The sequence below is a fragment of the Elephantulus edwardii genome, unplaced genomic scaffold, assembly GCF_000299155.1.
Source record: "Elephantulus edwardii isolate Elephantulus edwardi_28Jun2011 unplaced genomic scaffold, EleEdw1.0 scaffold00072, whole genome shotgun sequence".
Classification (NCBI taxonomy): domain Eukaryota; kingdom Metazoa; phylum Chordata; class Mammalia; order Macroscelidea; family Macroscelididae; genus Elephantulus; species Elephantulus edwardii.
The window spans coordinates 10389412-10411147 of record NW_006399822.1 but is presented as its reverse complement, the minus strand read 5'-3'; the positions used below and the strand labels follow the sequence as shown (position 1 = coordinate 10411147).

The window sequence follows — 21736 nt, the reverse complement described above, 5'->3', positions numbered from 1 at the left end:
AGTGTATCCTTGAGATGGTCTTTAAGTTCAGGTGGGGGAAGCTCAAGGTTGTCCTTTGGCTCTCATGGGCTTATTTTCATTTTTTCCAGCTTTAACTTGCATCATTTGAATGACTAACTTGTAGTCTTTTCCATATTTGACTGATGATAAAGAGCATATCCATTAAGCTCATTTCTTTCTATAGATACAGTCAAGCTGATTCTTGTACATCTCATCCAGAAAGATCCATATGTATAGTTGCTTTTTATGTTGTTGAAAAAAGACTTACAATGAATAAGCCATTGGTCTTGAAAAATTCTGTATATGCTCTCCGATATCATTTCTATCACAAAGGCCATATTTTCCAACCACTTTGTTTCCAATTTTTACATTCCAATCATCAATAATTATCAATGTACCTTGACTACTTATTTGATCAATTTCAGACTTAGAAGTTGGTAAAAATCCACAATCTCTTTAGGCTTTTTTATAGTGACTGGTGAGCAAGTTTGAATAGCAGTTATACTAAAATATCTCTCTTGTATGCATATGCTTATTATCCTATCCCTAACAGCATTGTACTTCAAGGTAAATCTGGAATTGTTTTCTTTGATGATGAATCCAATGTCATTTCTCTTAAATTTCTTTTTCCTGGCAAAGGAAACCTCATGATTGAATGGTTAAAAAAGGCCAATATCAGCTCATTTTAGCTCAGTAATACCTATGATATTAATCTTTCCAGTTCATTATTGAGAGCTTCCAATTTTTCTAGATTCATACTTTGTACATTCCACATTCTAATAATTAATGGTTCTTTACAGCTGTGTCTTCTTGTTTTGAATGGTGCCCCATCTGCAAATATGGGACCCCAAAGCTTTCCTTCATAAAATTTAGGTCGAGTTTACTCTGGGGCAGTCTTCCTCAGCCATACTTTGGGTGTCTTCCAACCTGAGAAGCTCGTGTCCTGCACTGTGTCCACTGATAGTCCACTGCTCTTTCACTGGTAATGTTTAAAGAAGTTGCTTGCCAGGTCCTTTGTAATCTCGCTAAGTCTGGCAGCTCTGCTGAAACCTGTCCAGTATGGATGTGTCTGTTGGTATTTGAAGTACTCATGGCATAGCTTCTAGCAACATAGAAATATGTAGAGCCCCCACAGTAGGGAAAACTGACAGATGAGGGTGATTCTCTTTACTAGACCATTTGAAGTGCATTTTGTATTATTTGAGTTGGGGTGAGGGAAAGAGAGAGAGAGAATGAATGAATGAATGTGTGTGTTGGGGTGGGGGGGTGTGTGTAGGGAAAGTTTTGCTCAAAATTACAGTTTTTCCATCTTGAGTCTTTTAGGAATTGCTATTAAACAATTTGATTGTTGAATGCGACTGTGCATTCACAATATGATGCATTCATCAAAAGAAGCCTAGCCAGTGCATTTAATTTGCTGAGTTGTACTCCTGATGCTCTAAAATAAGAGATGTTAATTTCTTGCCGACGATTATCAAATGGTTTTAAATATCTGCCAAAGTGGAATGCCTGTTCCCATGTTAGACATTTTCATAATAAAATGCTGGCACTATAGCTGAAAAAGATGGTTTTATATAAACAGAGAAAAACCACTACAGCGAGTATTCTCCCTCAGGACAGTTTTAGCTACAGTTTACCAACGGTGCTTAGTTATTTCTGTCGTATTTTTATGCTTTTGTTTTGAAACATAATGCAATTTTACCTGAATGCACCCCCTGGTTATGCAGAGATTAGCCCGATACACTGACTGTCTGCTCTGCTGCCTTGCCCCTTCCCCCACCCACACCTCTAGTGGGGAGAGAGGGGTTAAGGATGATTGGAGGCTGGAGGAGAGGGGAGGGAGCCCTGAGGAGGCCAGGAGGCTCGCGCCATGCCCCCAGGTCTAGCTTTCATCACCGGCAGGAGCTCTGAGCACCGCCAGTATCTGGAGGGGGATGCTGCTGTCAATTTCAGGGACCTCTGCTGCGAGGGGTGGGCGTGGCCTCGGTGGTGTGGATGCTTGTTAGAAAAGATGCTGGATGCTGTTCAGTGAAGAGTCAGGGCACTGTGTGTGTGTATGTGTGTGTGCGCGCGCTCCTGTGTGCGCGCGCGCATGAGAGAGGAGTGTGTGTATGAGAGAGAGGAGGAGGAGGAGGAGGAGGACGGGGGAGAGAGAGCGAGGGAGAGACATAGTGACAGAGAGACAGGTGTGGAAGAGCCAGACAGCCGCGCCGGGAGAGAGCCTGAGAGCAGGACCACAGCACAGAGCCCCACAACACAGAGCCTCTCGGAGTCTTTTTGGAGCCCAAGGAATGTGAACATGGGCTCTGTCACTGGAGCGGTCCTCAAGACGCTACTTCTGCTCTCCACTCACAATTGGAACAGAGTCCTGGCTGGGAATTCCTGTAAGTAAACAGCAAATGATTTCAAACTCGCAGGGGGGCTCGCTGCAAAACTTTGATTCTGTTGTGTGTGTGTTTTTTACAAGGATGATTTGCAACTGGACTTGCTGCAAAGCACACTGCTGACAAGCCAGCGTCCTCTGACAATCCAGAAAAACAGGACTGGCTTGGCACTCGGCACCCCTCGGGGACTGCTCTGAAAGAAGGCAAAATGATCATTGGCCTTTTTGCCTAGGAGCAAAATCCCTTCTTCTTGCCTGTGAATATTCATAGAGGAATCACAAGTTCTAGTAAAACATTGAATTAGCATCTTAACCAGGGAATAGCCTGCAAATGTCTTCATTTCTTCCTTTCTTAAGACCACTGAATTTTATGGGAATGCTGTCTAGTAGAAATGCAGCACGCAGACTTGATAGGGTGGTATATTACCTCGGATTTCTGAAGTTTGCAATTCGGCAGTATAGTAGCTGCATCTTTAAGATGAAGATGCCAGATTAGTCCTGAAATGTACTGCAGAATTCAGGAGCAGGGCTCGCGAAGGCAAAGTCGGTGTTAAGAGCTCTGCCCTCGCTGTTGAGAGAATACTTAAGTGATCCTCGAAGTGAGAGCTTGAGCCTATATTTTGCTAGAAAATTAAAATATGCCAGAGATCTTGCAAAAGTAGTTTTCCTTCCTAGCTGAATTCTCAGCTCGGTGACATGGTCATGGAATGGGCTGACTCGGGAGCCTGCCCGATTCAGGAAATACTGATTGAAACCTTCTTTCTAATGTAAGGATCCTCCAAAATGACCCGGCAGGATGCTTTTCACCTAGTCTCTGTGCGTGAGAGAGGAAAAAAGTTTGGAAAGTTTCATTTGGACTAAAATCTCTAAAAGGGGGGAAATGCCCCTCCTTGGTGAATGATTACCCAGCTCTGCACAAGCAGCTTTTGGTCTCTTGGGTTTTAAAAAGAAAAACTTCTGTTTTTCAGGAAAAGAGCTGGCAGGCCTCTTTCAGAATTGGTGTCATTGCTGTGCAACCAGGTTTTCTATTGAGGGGCACAAATGAGCCTGCATCCCAGTATCTGCACATCCCTTCACCACTCAAAGGCTCAGGTGTGAGGAGAGCAGTACGCTACTCCTTAGTACCCACCCACACAGCTGGGATGCAGTCAGGGGTTGAGAACTTCACCCCAGGTGCTGCCCCGTGTTTCAGGTTCAGTTTTCATTCTGGTGTGTGAACATCCCATGCGTCAACAAGATTTGCATCTTTTCTGCTGGTGGAAATGACAGAGTCCTGTTATGGTAGCATTTAACAAACGTTGTGGCCAGGGACCACTATCATCCTCAACACCCATCTCTCTCGGTCTTACACTCACTCACACTCAGCACAGACACACATGCCAAGTTTTGTAGAAAAGACATAGTAAAGTCGTTTATCATCCAACTCCTGAAGTTCAGGGAAACAGAAAAGCACTAGAGGTCACCCTTACAATGTGAAGCAAAGCTTCTGTAAGAATAGCAGAGCGAAGGCTGGCTCAGATGCAATCCTGCCGCCCGCTATAACTGGGTTTACAACACATCAGCATGATTAGTTGGTCTAATACTTGTTTATGTTCATTTGGGTTTTCTTGAAATCCTGCAATAGGCAAACAGTGGAGGTAGACAATATGCCCCTCTCTTTGGTCCTGAGTCTCTTTAGCAAAGCTTCAGGGAGAAACTAAAGGGAAAGCGTGCTGTTCCCGTCTGCTTAGATCTGGTTGGGCCTCTGGCTGACATTAAAAAATGTCAGTGGGTTTTTCCCCCCTCTGTATATTTAACCCTGTGCATTTTTAGTTTTTCCAGAAAGTTAAGTCAATGCTCTTCTAAATAAAGGGCCTGTAACATTTGAAACTAGTAGGACTGCTTAGATATCAGAGTTGGAATTCTTGTTTACATATGTGTTAAGAGTTGACTAATCCTCAAGTATATTTTAAAAAATAACAAATGGCTTTGAATCATTTATGTTGCATAGAGTAATTTCTTGTTAGTAACACCATGACATTATGATTGTTTAGTTAGATAGAACAGGGAAAAAATGTTGGGTTTTTTTCCCCCCTCAATTTATATTTTATTCTACCTTGCTTGGGGAGTATTTTTCTCTTTGGGAGGAAAGGAACCCCAGAATTGTGACATCTGTTATTATCAAGTCATACTACAGAGCACTCTATATGTTTGATTCTTATAAGAAGAGCAAATATTTATGTTTGCTATCGAAGTTGGCTTTTAGTGCATGAAGAAACAAGCAGCGCATAGCTCCTAATGTATTGTCATAACTCCACTAACTCCCCTGGACATTGCAGTCACAAGAGCTGAAAACAACCCGTCTTGAACGTCACTGTTAAAATCATTTAGCAGTGACTAGATAAAGCCTTCTCTCCCTTTCTCTTGTATGTACAAAGATCTATCTTTAATTACAGGTGATTCACAAGGAGCAAGTATGTTCACCCACAAAGTAAACCAACGTGCAAGATTTTGTAGGACAGGATCCTGCAAACCCAGGGCAGCCCAGTGAGCAGGTGCTTTTGAACTTGACTATCAGCTGACTAATTAGTCAACAGAGAAATTTTATCTAAGATAAATAATCCTTTTAGAAGGATTATCTACCGAGAAGGATAAATTTTCTCTATCTTAGATTATCTGTCTATTTAAAAGGATTAATTTTATCTCTCTTGGATTATCTACTTATAAGGATTAGTTCCTTCCATCTCTCTCTATTTCTCCATCCTTCCATCCATCCATCCAAACATGTATATGTATTATCTGTGTGGGTGGGTATAAATATGTCTAAGCTGCTAGACTCATGTGTTTGCTCATTTTTGGTGGTCCTGCCCACTTCTCATTTGCCAAAAATAAAGTCTGTTGAATGAACTGAATTATTTGCTTACTAGTGCCCATCTAACATCTTAAAAACAGTGAGCAGGCCTAGGTCTTTCCTTTTTGTTTTGGTCAAGAGGAGCCTGTGGCAGTGTCCTGTTGATAAGAGTTTGCAGATGAGAGCTCACAGAAGGGCTGCTGCTTTCGAGAAGTTGCATATAGGCTGTTGACTTCTTCACAACCTCTTTAAGATGTGCACCAAGAAGTAGGATATCCCATATTATTATTACTCATATGACCCTAAAGTTTCTTTCTTCATACTAATAAACTGTTGAGGAAGGATTCAACAGTATACAAAAGGAGCATAAATACTATGAGTTGATAGAAATAGGAAGATGCGTAAGAGCTTTGCTTTTATTTGGCCTCTTACAGATCATGTGGTGGAAATGATTACTTAAGATACATTGAACTTCGTCTGGAAAGTAATTACTGCTCAGCAGTGGCTTGTCAATGATTTATTTAGAAGCTAACTTCTGGGTGCATTCTTCCTTTTCTTCAAAGTAAAGAATGTCTTCCCTGAAGATGCATTGAAGACTATATTCTTGAGGAGATATTGGCTCTAGGATAGATAAGAGCCCATATACAACTAGAGTGATTAGAAATGATTGTGTTTCAGTCTAATTCCTTAGAGAAGATTCCTTTTTTTACCCCACTTCCCCCAAATTTCCTTTCCATTGCAACACCCCCCCCCAATATGAGGTTCTGACAAATGCCATGATGTTTAGTGCATGAACAGTTGGCCTTTGGGTATAAAGATGAGCATGTACTTTGCTTTTCTGAGAATAATGCTACTTTGTTTTCATTCATTTGGCCCATTTTTCCTGTTGCATCCCAGTAATTTCTGATAGGGACTATGCTCATCTTGGAATATAACAACTCAGAAGGTCACAGGGAGATCAAGTATCTGACTTACATATAGTTCTTAGCACAGACTCTTCATACATGTTATTGATGCCTTGTAAAAAGAATTTCAGATTTTGTATCACATGTAAATACTTTGTTCGTTGGCATCAATCTATATATCTGGATTAATTTGCATTACCTCTTCAGTGAAAACAGATGAATAGGCTTGCAGGATGTAAATTATAATATTTAGTGAAGTTTTGGCAAACGATGGATCTGTGGGCCGAATCTGGCCCATTGCTTGTATTTGTACAGCCTGGGAGCTAGTAATGGTAATTATCATTTTAACTGTTTGGAAAAAAATGAAAAGGAGACTTCTTCATGACATGTGAGAATGATATGAAATTGACATTTTAGTGTCATCTATTATCAGTAGACTATTATGACAGCACTTCATACTTTATTATTTTTATGTTTTTAACCTTATCAATAATAATTTTATGAAAATTGTCTTCTTGTTATGTAACTACCCATGTTCCTGATATTATCTTAGTACTTATTACATAGCCTATGTTTTAAATAATAAGCCTGTAGTTTAGAATGATGAGACATTGATGATGAAAAGCTTTCACTGCTATAATAAAAGTTAGTCTGAAGTATTTGTTCCTTTAATCTATACTTATAGAATTAGGATACTACAATTGACAGAGACTATAGTAGAATAAAATTTTAAGTTAGTATCTTTGTATTGTGTTTCTTTTTTTTTTGCACCCCCCCTTATTGTGTTTCTTAAAGGTTTTAAAATTCTACTATTCCATGGGCATCGATATTCATAATTACCTGTAAAGTTTCAGTACTTACGTTTGCTGCTGTAGTACATTCAATCTAAAGTAATTTTATTAGTATAAGACATCCAAGAAAGTGGGCAAGTTTTGATTGAAAATCTTGCATCTATTTTATACTTTCCAGATCATAAACTATTCCATTCCATGTCAGTCAGGACCTTGTATTTAGAATCTGTGTGAGAGAAATCAAATAAATTGAAAAAATAGATTCTGTTTAAACACAACCCACTGAGACTTCATAATAATTAAGCAAGTGCCTGTCACCTACCTGTGCCAGTTCAATTCATTTTGTATAAATGCATTTTCCTTTTGGAATTTTACTTATGTTTCATTTAGAAAATCTAATCACAGGTCTCAAGTGAGAAACATTGTGATTTTTACTTTATTTAAAAAGAATTTAAATTAAAAAAATAAAGGAGGCCCAGTCCATTGAGGGTATTTTTAAAAATTGCTTCCCTTGACCTTCATTTGTAGTATTTCCCCCCCAAAAAATGACTATATAAGTCCTTTCTTTTTCTTAATACTTTTTTCAAATGCCTAAGCTCTAATGAAGATTCCGGAGTCTTGTCAAAAGATCACTTTGCAAATCAAAGTCAATTTAGAGCATAAAGTTTACTGAGATGGGGCTTATTTGGAGTGTCTGAGAAAGAATTGTGATGGGGTTCATGACCGTCCACTGTGAGTATGTGATTAGAGATAATGGCACTGGCATAAATTGACTTAGAATTTTCTTTACAATAGATTAGAAGTCTTGCTTCACATATACTCATTTTCTCAATTCAATGCTATATTTAGAATTTAGTGTCCTTTACCTCAGATTCCACAATATTATTGTTGTTGTTGTTATGTGCTGTCAAGTCGATTGTGACCCATCGTGACCCTATCTACAGCAACTCTGAACCCTGCCCTGTCCTGAGCCAGTCTCACTAATTCTGACACACCAGCCCTCGCTGCCGTAGTTACTATATCAATCCATCTGTCTTATCCAGGGTCTCCCTCTCCTGCGCTGTCCGTCCACCCTTCTGAGCGTGATGCCCTTCTCCAAGGACGGGTCTCTACTGGTCACGTACCCAGAGTGTGTGAGATGGAGCTTCAAAATCCTAGCCTCCAAGGAAACACTTGCTTTCACCCTCTCCAAGACAGACTTAACTTGTTTTCTTGGCAATTCATGGACTGTTCAAGACTCTTCTCCAGCACCACAACTCAAAGGCATCAATTCTTCATCTGTCATCCTTAGTCATTGTCCTGATACACAATATTCTAATACACAATATAAGAATCTTAATATCATCAACTGATGACTCATATGCATATTTGGTTTTCTATTAGTCATGAGTTATTTAAGAACTTAAAAATGATTCTTTCAAAATTATTTTCCTGTCTTCCTTAGTGATTGAAATTTTATACTCTGACCTAGCCTGACTACAGGAGGGAGAATAAAACAAGCAAACATTTATGTTAACATTGACATACAAATTTCAGATATGCATATTTAGATTGGCAGTCTAATATATTTTATGAAGTACTAAATTCTCCAAACTTCAATTTTATTTTTCCCCAGTGGCTTAATATTTCGATTATTGCTAAGCTTAAAACATTTTTTGGTTCATTTTTATGGCTTCCAATATTTGTTGAGAGGCATTGCTGGTTTTTAAGTTCACTAGTATGGCATGCAAGAGTGAACCCACTGAAGAATATGTGTCTGAAAGAGGTGTTAGAAGAATAAACTCTCGATTAGGTGAAAGGGTCCAGTTCTTGCAAAAAGACTCCATGCTGGGAAAGTTGGAGGGTCAGAGAAAGAGGAAGACCCCAACAAGGTGGATTGACGTAGTGGCTGTATCTGTGGGTTCAAGCCCAGCAAAGATTGGAGGATGACATGACAAGAGTTCATATCTCTTTGTTTATAGGGTTGCTATGAGGCGACAGAATTACACCTAACAATAACGGTGGTGTGGTGAAATGAGTGACGGCATGGTAGTTGTGGAGGTGATGTGGGAAACAGGGAGGAGAGTGAATTCTTCTAGGATACATGGATAATTGCTCTAATGGGGGCTTCAGTTGGGAATTTTTAGAAATGCCCTTTAACAAATAGATCAAAAAATAGGCTCTGTGATGCAGAATCAAACCCTCAGTTCTGTTTTATTTTGGTCACTGTATAAAGGGGAAAAATATGTCACAAAAACAAAGTAATTTCTCCAATGCAGACAGAGAAAATTGGGCTTGAGTTACTCTGTGCCAGCCATTACAAATCTTTCTTAAAGGGAGAATGAACTCATAAAAAAGCTCCAGGTTGCTAAATGAAATCTTATGAAATAATTTGCCCTTAAGATTATTGTAAGTTGAAGATGTTGAGGCTTTAAAGAAGAGTACCAATTCTTGAGAAAGGAAAAATAATTTACTCCAAATGACAGAAGATGAATCAGTATCTTTAAATTGTGGTGTTGGAGAAGAGAACTTGATATTCCATGGGCAACCAAAAAAGAACAATCTATCTTGGAACAAGTGCAACCAGGGTGCTCCTTAGAAGCAAGGATGGTGAGACTTGGTCTTGCTGACTTTGGACATATTGTCAGGAGAGACCAGTTCTTGGAAAAAAGACATCATCTGGGGAAAGATAGAGGGTCAGAGAAGCAGGAGACCTTCAACAAGATGAATCAGAGTGACTGTAACAATAGGCTCAAACAAATCAGCTTGTGAAGGAGGGTACAGGTGAGGAAAGGTTCGGACCTGTGACACGTAACAGCAGTGCTGAGGTAAAGTGAACTGCTTTGCTGAGTGAAGATGTCGTTGGCCACTGGATTGTCTTCAGATTATACTTTTGGGGAAACTTGGATGTCTGAGAATTGAACATTTAAACCTTCTCAGTGTACTCTCAGGTTATAATATTTGATTCCTTTAGAATATGTGCATGTATATGTCTGTATTTATTTAATTCCACAAACTGCCTCTCTTTTATCTATGATTTTAGACCTTCCAAAGTCCCAGTGACCCCAGGGTAGGACAGTGTTAGTAAAGGCCAAATACAGATTCTGAGGCTTCGTCTGACATACTTTGGACATGTTTAAGGAGAGAGAGGTCCTTGGGGAGGGACATCATGCTTGGGAGGGTGGAGGGATGGCACAGGAGGGGAAGACCCTCTGTGAGGTGGATTGATTCAGTGACTGGGGTAATCGGGATGGGTGTGTCAGAGACAGTGCGATTGACACAGGACAGAGCAGGGTTTAGGGCTGTTGTACATAGGGTCGCTATGAGTCGCAAACGACTCGACGGCACATAACAACAACATAGAATGAGTAAGGTTCTACTTGTGGTTTAGTAGTCTGACAGTCTTGGGCATGATAAAATATATATATACACAAAACCCCTTTACAAGTTACCATGACTACTTCCATTCAGCAATGGAAAAATTGGTATTCAGAAGAGGAAGAGTAGGTATTTGGTTAGATGGGGTTTTTTTTCTTCTTCCATTGCATTTTTGTTATGGTTCATGGCAAAATGGTACTCGGGTAATAAAAGTGGGGAAATAGCATAACAGGAGGTAGAAACGACTCTGTTTATGTTACAGTTAATGAGTCATTCCAATGTAATAATTGGAAAAGTGAGTGAAGCTTGAAAATATTTGACATTTTAAGTCATTTAAAATTCATACATATGAAATTTTTAATGGTGTACGTATTTATTAGAGCAGTGATGAATTTTATCTCTAAGGTTTTTTATTCACACAGGAAAAAGACAAGAAAAACAATGGTATGCTATGTATCACTTGGGCTACATCGTTAATGACTTTTTCTAAAAACTTAAGTACCTCTTGCTCCTTAGCAGTGCTCTGGAGTAAGATATCACATCCTCTGAATTATTAAGCCATACTTGGTTATGTAACTATTCCTCTTGTCAACTGGCAACTAGGAACCATTAGAACTACTGTCATAGAACTAGGGTCTGAGGTGGGTGTTTAGAAACAGCATGTTATTGTTATTATTATTGTGTGCCATCAAGTTGGAAACAACCCATGACTGACCCTAAGGTGGGTTTTCAGAGACAGTTATTCACGTGGGAGGAGATTGTCCATCCTTCTCCTGCAGAGCAGCTGGTGACCTCAAACTGTGCCGTTGGGGTTACAGCGCAGCTTCTTGCCACGAGGTCACCATATATAAATTCACGTGCCTTCTTAAATTTCTTTCTTTTTCTTTTTTTTTCTAATACACTCACTGCTGACCAGTTCATTCTAATTCATAGCAGTCCTATGAAGCTACAGGTCTCAACAGGAAGAGATGACCTATCTTTCTGCTTTGGAGCTCCCAGTAGATTTGAAATGCAGGCTATGTGTACATTTCAGGTGAGCACCCCAGCTTGCTACGATTGATTACACTGCTTGTGGCTGTTAGGGGCCATCGAGTTGACCCTGTGAACAACAGAGTTGAACCCTGTCCTATCCTGTGCCATCCTCATCGTCTCTGATATACTTTAATCCATTGCTTCAGTCCCTATGTTAATCTTTCTCACTGGGGGTCTTCCTCTCTTTAGCTGACCTTCCACCTTTCCAAGCATCATGTCCCTCTCCAAGGAATAGCCTCTCTTAGCTACATGTCCAAAGTTATGAGAGACTAAGCTTCACATCATTGCCTCCGAGGGGCATGCTCGCTGTACCCTTCCCAGGACATATCTGTCAGTCCATGGGATAGTCAGTACCCATATCTAACACCACAGGTCAAAGGCATCAATTCTTCTGCCATCATTATTCACTCACCAGCTCACAGATGCAAGTGATTTGAAGCACCGTGACCTGAATCAGGCATACTTTGGTCCTCAGTCTGACATCATTATTCTTCAGAATTTTGGAGAGGTCCCTCACAACAGACTTGCCAAGTGCAGTATGTCTCCTGATCTCCTAACTGCTACTATCAAGGGTGTTGATTATTGATCCAAGCAAAGTGAAATCATCAGCTTCAATCCTTTCTCCGTCTATAGTGATGTTACCAATTGGCCCAGTGGTTAAGACTTTGATTTTCTTGATGTTCAGATGTGATCCATATTGAAGGCTATAGTACTTGACCTTCTGCAGTAGGAGTTTCAAGTCCTGCTTACTCTCAGCAAGCAAGATCATGCCATCTACAAAGCACAGGTTTCTGGTGAGTGTGCCTTTGATCCTGATGCTGCATTCCTCTTTGTAGAGTCCAGCTTCTGAATAGAGAAAGGGAACATTGCATGGTTTAAAATCAGTAAGGGTGTGCTTCAGAGAAGTGTGCTTTCTCCACACCTGTTAAATAATATTCAGCATACCGCTAGAGCTCCTTATTTATTGTGTAGTCTTCGAAAAAGCAAAACCAAGCCACCACCATCCTGACTCTTGGTGGCTCTTCACTGGGTTCTCAAGGCTGTAAATCTTTATGGGAGAAGACTGTCTTTTCTCTTCATCAGGATTAGAACCACCAGCCTTATGTTTAGCAGCCTGACGTTTTACCATTAAGCCACTGGAGCTCCTAGTAGAGTCTTTCCGCAGACTATAAATTGTGTTTCCCTTGCTTGGCTTGCTCCGCACTTTAACCAGCAGAAAGTGTTTCTGTTCTATTAAATACACTTTGAATAGGCCCTAATGAATTACTCTAGGAATTGTTTGTAAGCCTTGGAGTTGGCACTTGTCTGGATGACCTTGAACACACACAGTTGAATCATCTGGCCCACAACAGAGATCCCTACTGTTCCTGCCAAAACCACATAAATTGCACTATTCCAGACCAAAAAAAGAGGGATTACTTGGAAATTCCAAGCAAATTACATTTCTGTCTGGATTAATAGACCTGGTCTAAAGGATTACATATATTACAGGTTTTCCAGATTGCAGTTTTCAAAGATGATAATTTATGTTCGTGTTCTAAAGGCTGTTGATTGGTTGCTAATCAAGAAGAAAGAAAGGACAAATTGAAAATGGGGTTTAAGGAAAAAGAGATGAGACGGGCAGGGTGGTGTTGTTAATAATGTGTGTTTCTGTTAAGCTAAAGGTTGATGATTCAAACCCACTCAATAACTCTAGATGAAAAGTTATCTGCTTTTGTGTAGATAATAGCCAGGAAAATCTTACGGAACAGTTGTGCTCTCTAACCTATAGAGCTGCTAAGACATGAAACTGATGGCAGGTAATTTTAGTTTGTGGATGTAATAGAAAGTTTCTTATTCATTACTCATGTAACAACAGTATCTGGTGTTACTGTTTTTATTTATTTTTTTTAGTACAATTATTACTACTAGTTAATCCCAAAATATTTTACTCGTCTCAGACACAAGCTTACTAATCTGCATTTTTTTCTTTTTTTCCAAATTCCTCTTTGCTATTTGCCAATGCTAGGTTTTCATATAAGTGTATCATGGAGTATTTTTGCTTGTTATAGATCTGTTGAGAGTTTCTTTCACCCCCCCATTAATCAATTTAAACAATTCCCCTCCCTATTTTCACCTCTAAACAGGTTCCAAAAATTTTTTAAAATTTCTATTTGTTTGCTTACGAAGTTCTTATACATTGTATTTCACACTATTCTCCATTCACCTTGTGTTTCATACAATCATTCCCATGCATTATGTTTTATAATATTAATCACCGTTAGACCTCACCCATTATTCCCCTGTCTTTTCAGGTCCCTGCAGCCTATTTCCTTCACCGCCTCCCTCCACCCACAGTAGAGGTTATTTGTGTGTGTCTAGGAATTTTCCCATTTCATCTGTTACTCTTAAATACCATCTAATTGATTCCATCTCATAGTGATCCTGTGTAGAACTTCCCCATAAAGATTTTCTAGATTGTAATATTTGCGGAAGCAGGTCCCAAGGTTATTCTCCCATAGAGCGAGCTGCTTGGTGAGTTAGAACCATCAACCTTTTGGTAAACATTTGAGTGCTTAATCATTACACACCAGGGCTCTTTCCAATTAATCTAGAATATCTAAACAGTCATTTATGATATTCTCTATGATCCCTTTAATTTCTGCATGTACTATTCTCACAGTTCTTTCTTTAATGTTCATTTATTTTTCTTTGTCATTCTAGTTAAAAGCTTGTTAGTTTTACTGATCCTTTAAGAAGGCCTAATTTTGGTTCCATTATTTCTCTGGGTTTTTTGTTTTGTTTTGTTTGCTTTGCTTTTTATGAATATTTATTGTAATCTTCATTATTCTCTTCCTTCTGATCACTTTGGGATTAGTTTTGTATTTCTTTTTCATCAAGCTATAAAGTTGAGTTATTGACTGGAGGTCATGAATCTTTCCTATGTTGACATTTATAGCTATAAATTCCCCTTTGAGCAGCACCCCCTTAGCCGCGTCCCATAGATTTTTTTTGGCAGGCTGTCCTTTGCTTTTCATTCATCTCTGAAGTGTTTTCTAGTTTCCCTTGTGATGTGTGATTCATTGGATGCACAATAATGCTCTGTTTAATATCTTCATTCTTGTGTATATGTATTCCAACTCTCCTTATGTTACTGCTTTCTAATTTTATTCCATTGTGATAAGAGAAAATCCTATGAATGATTTAGACTTTTTAAAATTTATTAAGACTTATTTTATGACCTAGCATATGGTCTATCCTAGAGAATGGTATGTGTGCATTGGAGAACAAATGTGTGCTCTGTTGTTGGGGGTGAGATATTCCCTAAATGTCTGTTAGGCATAGTTGGTTTGTAGTACTGTTCATATTTTCTGTTTCCTGGTGAATCTACAGACTAGATGTTCTATTTTTAAAGTTTTATATATAAGCCTCCAACAATTATTTTAGATCCATCTCTTTCTCTTTTCTAATCTCCAAAATTTTAGAGGAATGTATGTTTCTAATTGTTGTATCTCTTTATTGAATTCCTCCTTTTATCAGTATATAACGCTTGCTTTGTTGCATATAGTGATTTTCGTCCTAAAGTTTTCCTTGTCTGACATTATTGGATCCATCCAGCTTTGTTTTGGTGAGACTTTATCTGGAATTTTGTCCTTTCTAGTCACTACTTTGATGTTTGCATGCTCAAAACTAAGATGTGTCTTTTGTAGGCAATGTTTTCAACTGACTCAGTTATGGCTGACCTAGTTAGATTAGCATGGGCTCAGGTTTGTAAACTGTGGGGTGTGCCACAACAGTAACCAGAAATTCTGTGTCAGAGCCCTGAAATGGGAGGCTTGGAAGGGTACAGTGAGCCATTTCGGGAGCGTGATGTGAAAGATTGGATTTATGTTAAGACTATGATTCACAAAGATTCACAGTGGCCCATGGACCACCACCTTTGAGTGGAACACCACTGCTTCTGACTATTAAAAAACTTGTTTGCTTTGTAGTGTGCATGCTGCCCTTGTAACTAAGAGGAAGGTTGAATTCTTCTAGGAAGTCCTTGACATAATTTTCCCCCAATTTTCGTTATGTTACATCCTCATTTTGATCTAGTTCCAGTTTTACGCGATTCAGCATGGCTGATGGGAAGAACGGGTTTGAAGTCTTACTTGTATGTAGCATTTAAGTGTGCCATTAACAAAAACCCAAAACGTTTTATATCTTTCCTGTAAGCTCTGTCTTTTGATAGGACATTTTTGTTTATGTTCATTTAATTACCAGTAAGGAAAGACATCTGCAATTTGCTCTGTGTGTGTGCATGTATGTATGTGTCTTGTGCCATTCTGATCCCACATTTCTACAAATACTGGCTTCTTGTGTGTTTAGTTGACTTGTGAACTATTATATCTTTCTTCCTTTTATATGTATTTTTTAGTAATGCTCTTGTGCCTCCTATATGAATTAATGTATAATAATCTAATTTGGATTTAAATCACAATCTTATTGGTATAAAAAAATCCTATTCCTATACTGCTTCTTCCAGTATCCCACTATATGTTAGCAAAAATTACCTTTTATATAATCCATTAGTATAGTTTTTACTGTTTTAAAACTTTGTGGATTATAGCAACTAGAATTGTAAACTAAAAGTAAGATAAAACTAGTCTTTATGTCTTTCATGAGATCTTTATTTACTTCTGCAGTTTTGGGTTACTATATGGTGTTCTTTCATTTCAACTGGAAGAATTCTCCTTAACATTTCTTGGAGGGAAATGTCGTCAGCCTTTGTTTGTCTGGAGATGTCATCATCTATCAGTGATATTTAAAGGACATTTTTGCTGGCTGTAGAATTCTTGGTCACAGTTATTTTCCCCCCATTCTTCACTTTAAATATGTCAGTCTGCTAGCATCTGGATTTCATGAGTCATTGGCTGTTAATCTTGAAGATTCCTGTATGTGATGAGTTACTTTTCTCTTGTTGCTTCCAAAATTCTCCCCTTGGTTTTTAATAATTATAATGTATCTTTTTGTGGTTCTTTTAGTATACTCTGTTGGAGTTAGTTAAGCATCTTGAATATGTAAATTTGTCTTCCATGAATTTAGGTATTTTTTAGCCATTCTTTCTTCAAATAAATATTCCTTCTGCCTCTGTTTTTTATTTCATTTTGGTCCAACTGATGGTTTACAAATCACATTGGTTTTAATTCAATCATGCATGCTTATTTTGTTTTATAACACTAATTACAATTGATAAATAATAATTAACTCAGTACAATGTTAACTCAGTACACCCCTTATTGTGTATTAGTTTTTCTTTTTAATTTATTAATTATTTTATTTTGTTTTTGTTTTCTTCTTACTTCGTTCTCATCTCTGGTAACCATCCAGGAATGGTTCTATTTTGTTTGTTTTTCTTGGTACATGCCATTGAGACGTGTATATAGTGATGCTATGAACCATTCTATTTTTTTTTTCTTGGTACATGCCATTGAGACATGTATATAGTGATGCTATGAACCATTCTATTTTATTTGTTTTTCTTGGTACATGCCATTGAGACATGTATATAGTGATGCTATGAACCACATGTCTGAACTCTCTCCTCTCCTGTCCCGTCCTTGTCATCCCTGCCACACTTGAACCCATTGTCACTCTATCAGTCCATCTCATGGAAGGCCTTCCTCTCCTTCACTGTCCCTCCACCTTTCCAAGCATGATGCCCCTTTGCAAGGGATAACCTCTCCTAGCTTCATGTCCAAAGTATGTGAGACAAAGTTTCAGCATCCTTGTCTCTAAGGAGTAGCTAGCTGGCTAAAGTGGCTGGAAGACATCCAACATTTGTTTCTGTTCCCGAAAACGGCGATCCAACAGAATGTGGAAAGTTTTACTTAGATTTTTCTGCTAATATGCATAAAAGATTATATACAATAATCTTTTGTGACTAACTTATGTCACTCAGCATAATTTCCTCTAGATTAACCCATTTTGTACAGTGTTTCGGGAATTTCTTTCATTATTGTTATTTACTGCTTCATTGTGTGGGTGTATCATAACTTTAGTGATGGACACTTGAGTCGTTGTGGTCTCTTTTTTAAATAATGCTGCAGTAAACATAGATGTGCATACATCGTAGTTTGTGCTACAGATCTTATTTTCGTAGGATCTATACCTAGTAGGGGGATCGCTGGATCAAATGGTAATTTCTTCTACCTCTTTTATTCTTTATGCTAAGACCCTCATTAAATGTATGTTGGTCTGCTTTACAGTGCCCTACACGTTCCTTAGGACCCATTCATTTTCTTTCATTCTTTTTGCTTTATACTCTGAAAACTCAAAGATGTCAATTGCCTTAAGTTTATTGATTATTCTTCCAGCTCAGATCTACTGTTGAGCCCCTCCAGTGAAATTCTAATTTCTTTTATTGTACTTTTTCACACCCAGTATTTCTGTATTCTCTCAAAAATAATTTCTCACTTGTAATGTTTTCGTTTTGTTTCATGTGCCACTTTTCTTAATATCCTTTCTATGTTATCCTATTTATTTTTTAATACTATTTCTTTTAACTCAAATAAATGTGGGCTTCCACAGTGATAGAATCCCACCAGGCTGAGGATGGGTGGTTGTGCTTATGTGCCATCATGGCAAGTAAGATTCATAGCTACTCTGTGAGCAATATGTCTAAAGCCACTCCTATCCCCCAATATCGTCGTCATCCCTGATATACATTTTGCCCCAGTTACTCGTCACCCCATCTCACTGAGGGCCTCCCTCTCTTTCACAGACCTTTCACCTTTCCTAGCACATGGTATCGCTTTGCAAGGAATAACCCCTTTTAGCAACGTACCCAAAGTACGTGAGACAAAGCTTTGCCTTCTTGCCTCTAAGGAGCACTGTGGCTGCACCTCTCACCCATGATTGGGTAGGACACACCATAACTAAGCCAAAGCTTCTCACCGTTCTGAAGCCACCGCTACTCACTCCCACCCCGAGGGTACACTTAGTTGCTATAAATCACTTACTTCATTCCGTCATTTTCACAAAGTTGTTGTTTTCCGTTTCTGTTACATTTTTTTAGGGGGTTTCTTTGGAAGTCAGGGTGCGTGTAACTACTTTTGATGCCATCTTGGTAACGTTACTGTCTCCAATGTGTTTTTAAAACTGTATAAAATTGAAAAAATAGCAGCTAGTCCTCCTGGGTGATCTGCTTTAAAGTCGTCCCAAACAGAGGGACTGGATTGCCATTTTATGAACTCAAAGGAAATACATTCTTGGCTATGGCATGTAGACCTCAGAATTCCCAACATTTAACTCATCATCTTAATGGCTGTTGGGTCTATCTGAAATGACAATGAAGACAGAAATTTACTAGAGGTATTTTGGCTTAAAAGCCAGTAGATAAATTGAAACATGATTTAAGTCCACAAAACAGTGCAGCAAAGTGATACAGATACTAAGAGAAAGGCATTATAAATAAAATTTAATGTTTTTTTTCACATCATTCATTTTTATCTTTCAATTTTGGCTGTTTTTCAGCAAAAAGAATATCTCTTAGGCAGAAAGCTGCGTGACTGCTTAGTGATCCTCATAATTAAGGATTTATAATACATATTTACATTTGCCATGTTTTAGATGTTTAGGACTTAATTAAAAGAACATTGCTAGAATAGAAGCAATTCTATTGAAAGTGGTGATGAGGGAATTCCGTGCAAGGTTATAAAGCTGCTCAATTAGGCTCTTTTGTTTCATCATGTGTGTGATTTCAGTGCTTATTTGAACTGTTGGACTTTTAACATGGAAACCATGCTGCTGTCCTACAAAAGAAGCGTGATGGGCTGTAAAATGTCACCGCACAAGCTCTTCAGCATCAGAAGTTATGCAACCTTTGTGAACATGAGAAAATAATTGCTTGGAAGTAAAGCAAGGGTACGTTTGAGAATGCAAAGGGCACGTGCTGAAGATGACACTTGATTTCTTAACTCATAGCATCCTATCAAAATCTTGTCGCAAAAGAGAATATGACAAAATAAATGATATTACAATAGCTACCTACTAGAGGGTTGGAAAAAGTAACTTTAAAAAGTATGATGTAAAGTTTTAAGTACTAAGAATACAATTATAATTGCAATGATTTGCTATATTTAACATGTAAAACTGAGTAAACTCCCCACCCCCCCACCCCCTTTTCCTTGTTAGTGACCACAATCATTTGTTCATTGTTTGTTTCCTGCTGGGATGTGGGATGGGATGGTGTGTTCTTGTAGGGAGGCTCTGGGAATAGTGAGTTCCTTCAGCTTTTGTTTTGAATACATACTTGAATTTAGCCCTACTAGTGAAAAGTCATGCACGTCAGTATTGAGGACTTTCGTTCTTAGGGTCGCTTTGAGTCCCCTACGACTCTTAACAACAATAACAACATCAACATTGGAAGGATTGTGTTGCTGGATGTAGAATTCCTTTTGCATTGTGTTGTGCACCATCCAGTTGGAACCAGCTTATAAACGATTCTCCAGGAGGTTTACAGAGGGAGGAGATTGCCCATCTTTCTCCCATGGGACAGCTGGCGGATTCAGACTGCCTGCCTTCAAGTTGGCAGAACAACTTTTTACCCACTAGGCCATCAGAACTCACTGGGCCTTGAATTCTATCGGAAACACGTGCTTATTTATATAGTTACAATTCAATTATTTCATTGATCCCAATACATGTCTGCCTTGCGGTGTCACAGTAGGATTGTGCTCCATAGGGGACTTTCAGTGGCCTTATTTCTGTAAGCAGACAGCCAGTATCGTCTTCTGACGTACCTCAGGGTAGACTGCAATCTCTCACTGTCCAGTGAGCAGCTGGACACGTTTGCACCACTCAGGGACTCTTATATTTTTAATGTTGTCGTGTGTTGTCGAGTCGGAACCAGTTCATTACTGACCCTCCAGGGGGTTTCAGAGGCTGTAAATCTCGTGGGAGAATATCACCCATCTTTTTCCTACAGAGCAACTGATGGATGCAAACCACCTGCACCCACTGGGTTACCAAATATCCTTAGAAAAATACATAATACTGTATATTATATATAATACTATGTTAATGCCAGGTGGAAATAGATAATATTTTTTTCATGTGAGTGGCATCCACTTCCTAAACAACATGCCTCTGGAAACGGTATAAACTTTGATAAATATTGATAGTTGTAGAGGGGCTTTTGGCCTTTTGTTCTTAGGGTTGCTGTGAATCATGCATGATTTGACGGCAATCAACAACCACAACAACATATTCCATTTATATAGTTGTTGTTGTGTACCACAGAATTGGAATCAACCCGTAGTTGACCCTCCAGCAAGTTTTCCAAGGCAGTTAATCACAGGGGAGGAGACTGCCCATCCTTCTTCCCCAAAATCTATATAGCTCTGGTGGCCTAGTGGTAAGAAACTGCACTGCAGTCCCGCAGGCCTGCGGTTCAAATCCACCAACAGCTAAAACCAAATGTATAGTTGTATCCCATAGAGTTGGAATACAACTGACTGTCCAGTGGGTTGTGCGAGCTTGTAAATTGCACAGGAGTTGATTACCCATCCTTCTCCCAGGGAGCAAACGGTGAATACTTTGCCCTGGCAGCGCAATTCCTTCCCACTAAGCCATCTGTTTTGGAAGCTGTGCTACCAGAATGGTCTTTAGAAGAGAAGGTGGCAGCTCGTCGTCGTCTCGTGCATTTTGGGCATGTTCTCAGGAGGGGCTGGCCTCTCGAGAGGCCTTCACGGAGGTTGACTAGCACAGGGCCTATGACACGGCACCCAGACACGGCCACGGTGTTGCGAAAAGTGCTGGCTCTGCCGTATTTCATCTTATTGTACCTGGGGTTGCTAGGATTCGGAGGTGACTCGATGGCAGCTACCGACTATGACGTGTGTGCGTGTATGTTGCTGGGAAAGAACGTAGGTAGAATCATTAATCACTGAAACATTTCCTCAAAGAGATAGCAGGCGGCTCTGCTGTCTGAGTTAGTAAAATTAAGCCTCCCACGCTCATTTCCCTCTTTCATTGCTTGCTCGGACATGAGGAGGATCTGGCTGTGACAGTGGTCATCTTAGTACCTGCCAGACATGAGTTGGCGGGGATGGCTGGCAAGGTGACTGTGCCCTTCCTCCACCATGGCCTTTAGTGACTTCACCGCGCCATAATGTATCATGAAATATTTTTAAAATACTATACCTATAATAGTATGTTTAGCTAAGTCCCATAATGCCTGGCTTTGATCAATCATAAGGTAGTTTGATTTTGTTTTTAAAAAACACCCACTTAAAACAACTATAAGATATCATCACACCCCAGTCAAAATAGCAAAATTCAACAGAACAGCAAGCAACAAATGCTGCGAGGTTGTGTAGAGATTGGAACCCTTATTCACTGTTGGTGGGAGTGTAAAATGGTGCAACACTGTGGAAGGCGGTATGGCGCTTTCTCAAAAAATTGCAAATAGAGA

The 21736-nt window shown here is 39.2% G+C and overlaps 1 protein-coding gene across 2 annotated transcripts in view; it reads left to right on the top strand.

The window, feature by feature from the left end:
* The first annotated feature begins 2281 nt into the window (after positions 1-2281).
* The window catches only part of CNTNAP4 (contactin associated protein-like 4), a 329264-nt gene continuing 309809 nt past the window's right edge, over positions 2282-21736 (top strand). Inside the window, exon 1 of one of the 2 annotated variants that reach the window (XM_006888821.1) lies at positions 2282-2384. In XM_006888821.1, the coding sequence (XP_006888883.1) occupies positions 2300-2384 (85 nt within the window). In that variant the 5' untranslated portion in view covers positions 2282-2299. The remainder of the gene's footprint in view (positions 2385-21736) is intronic. The other variant, XM_006888820.1, reaches the window with a different exon arrangement.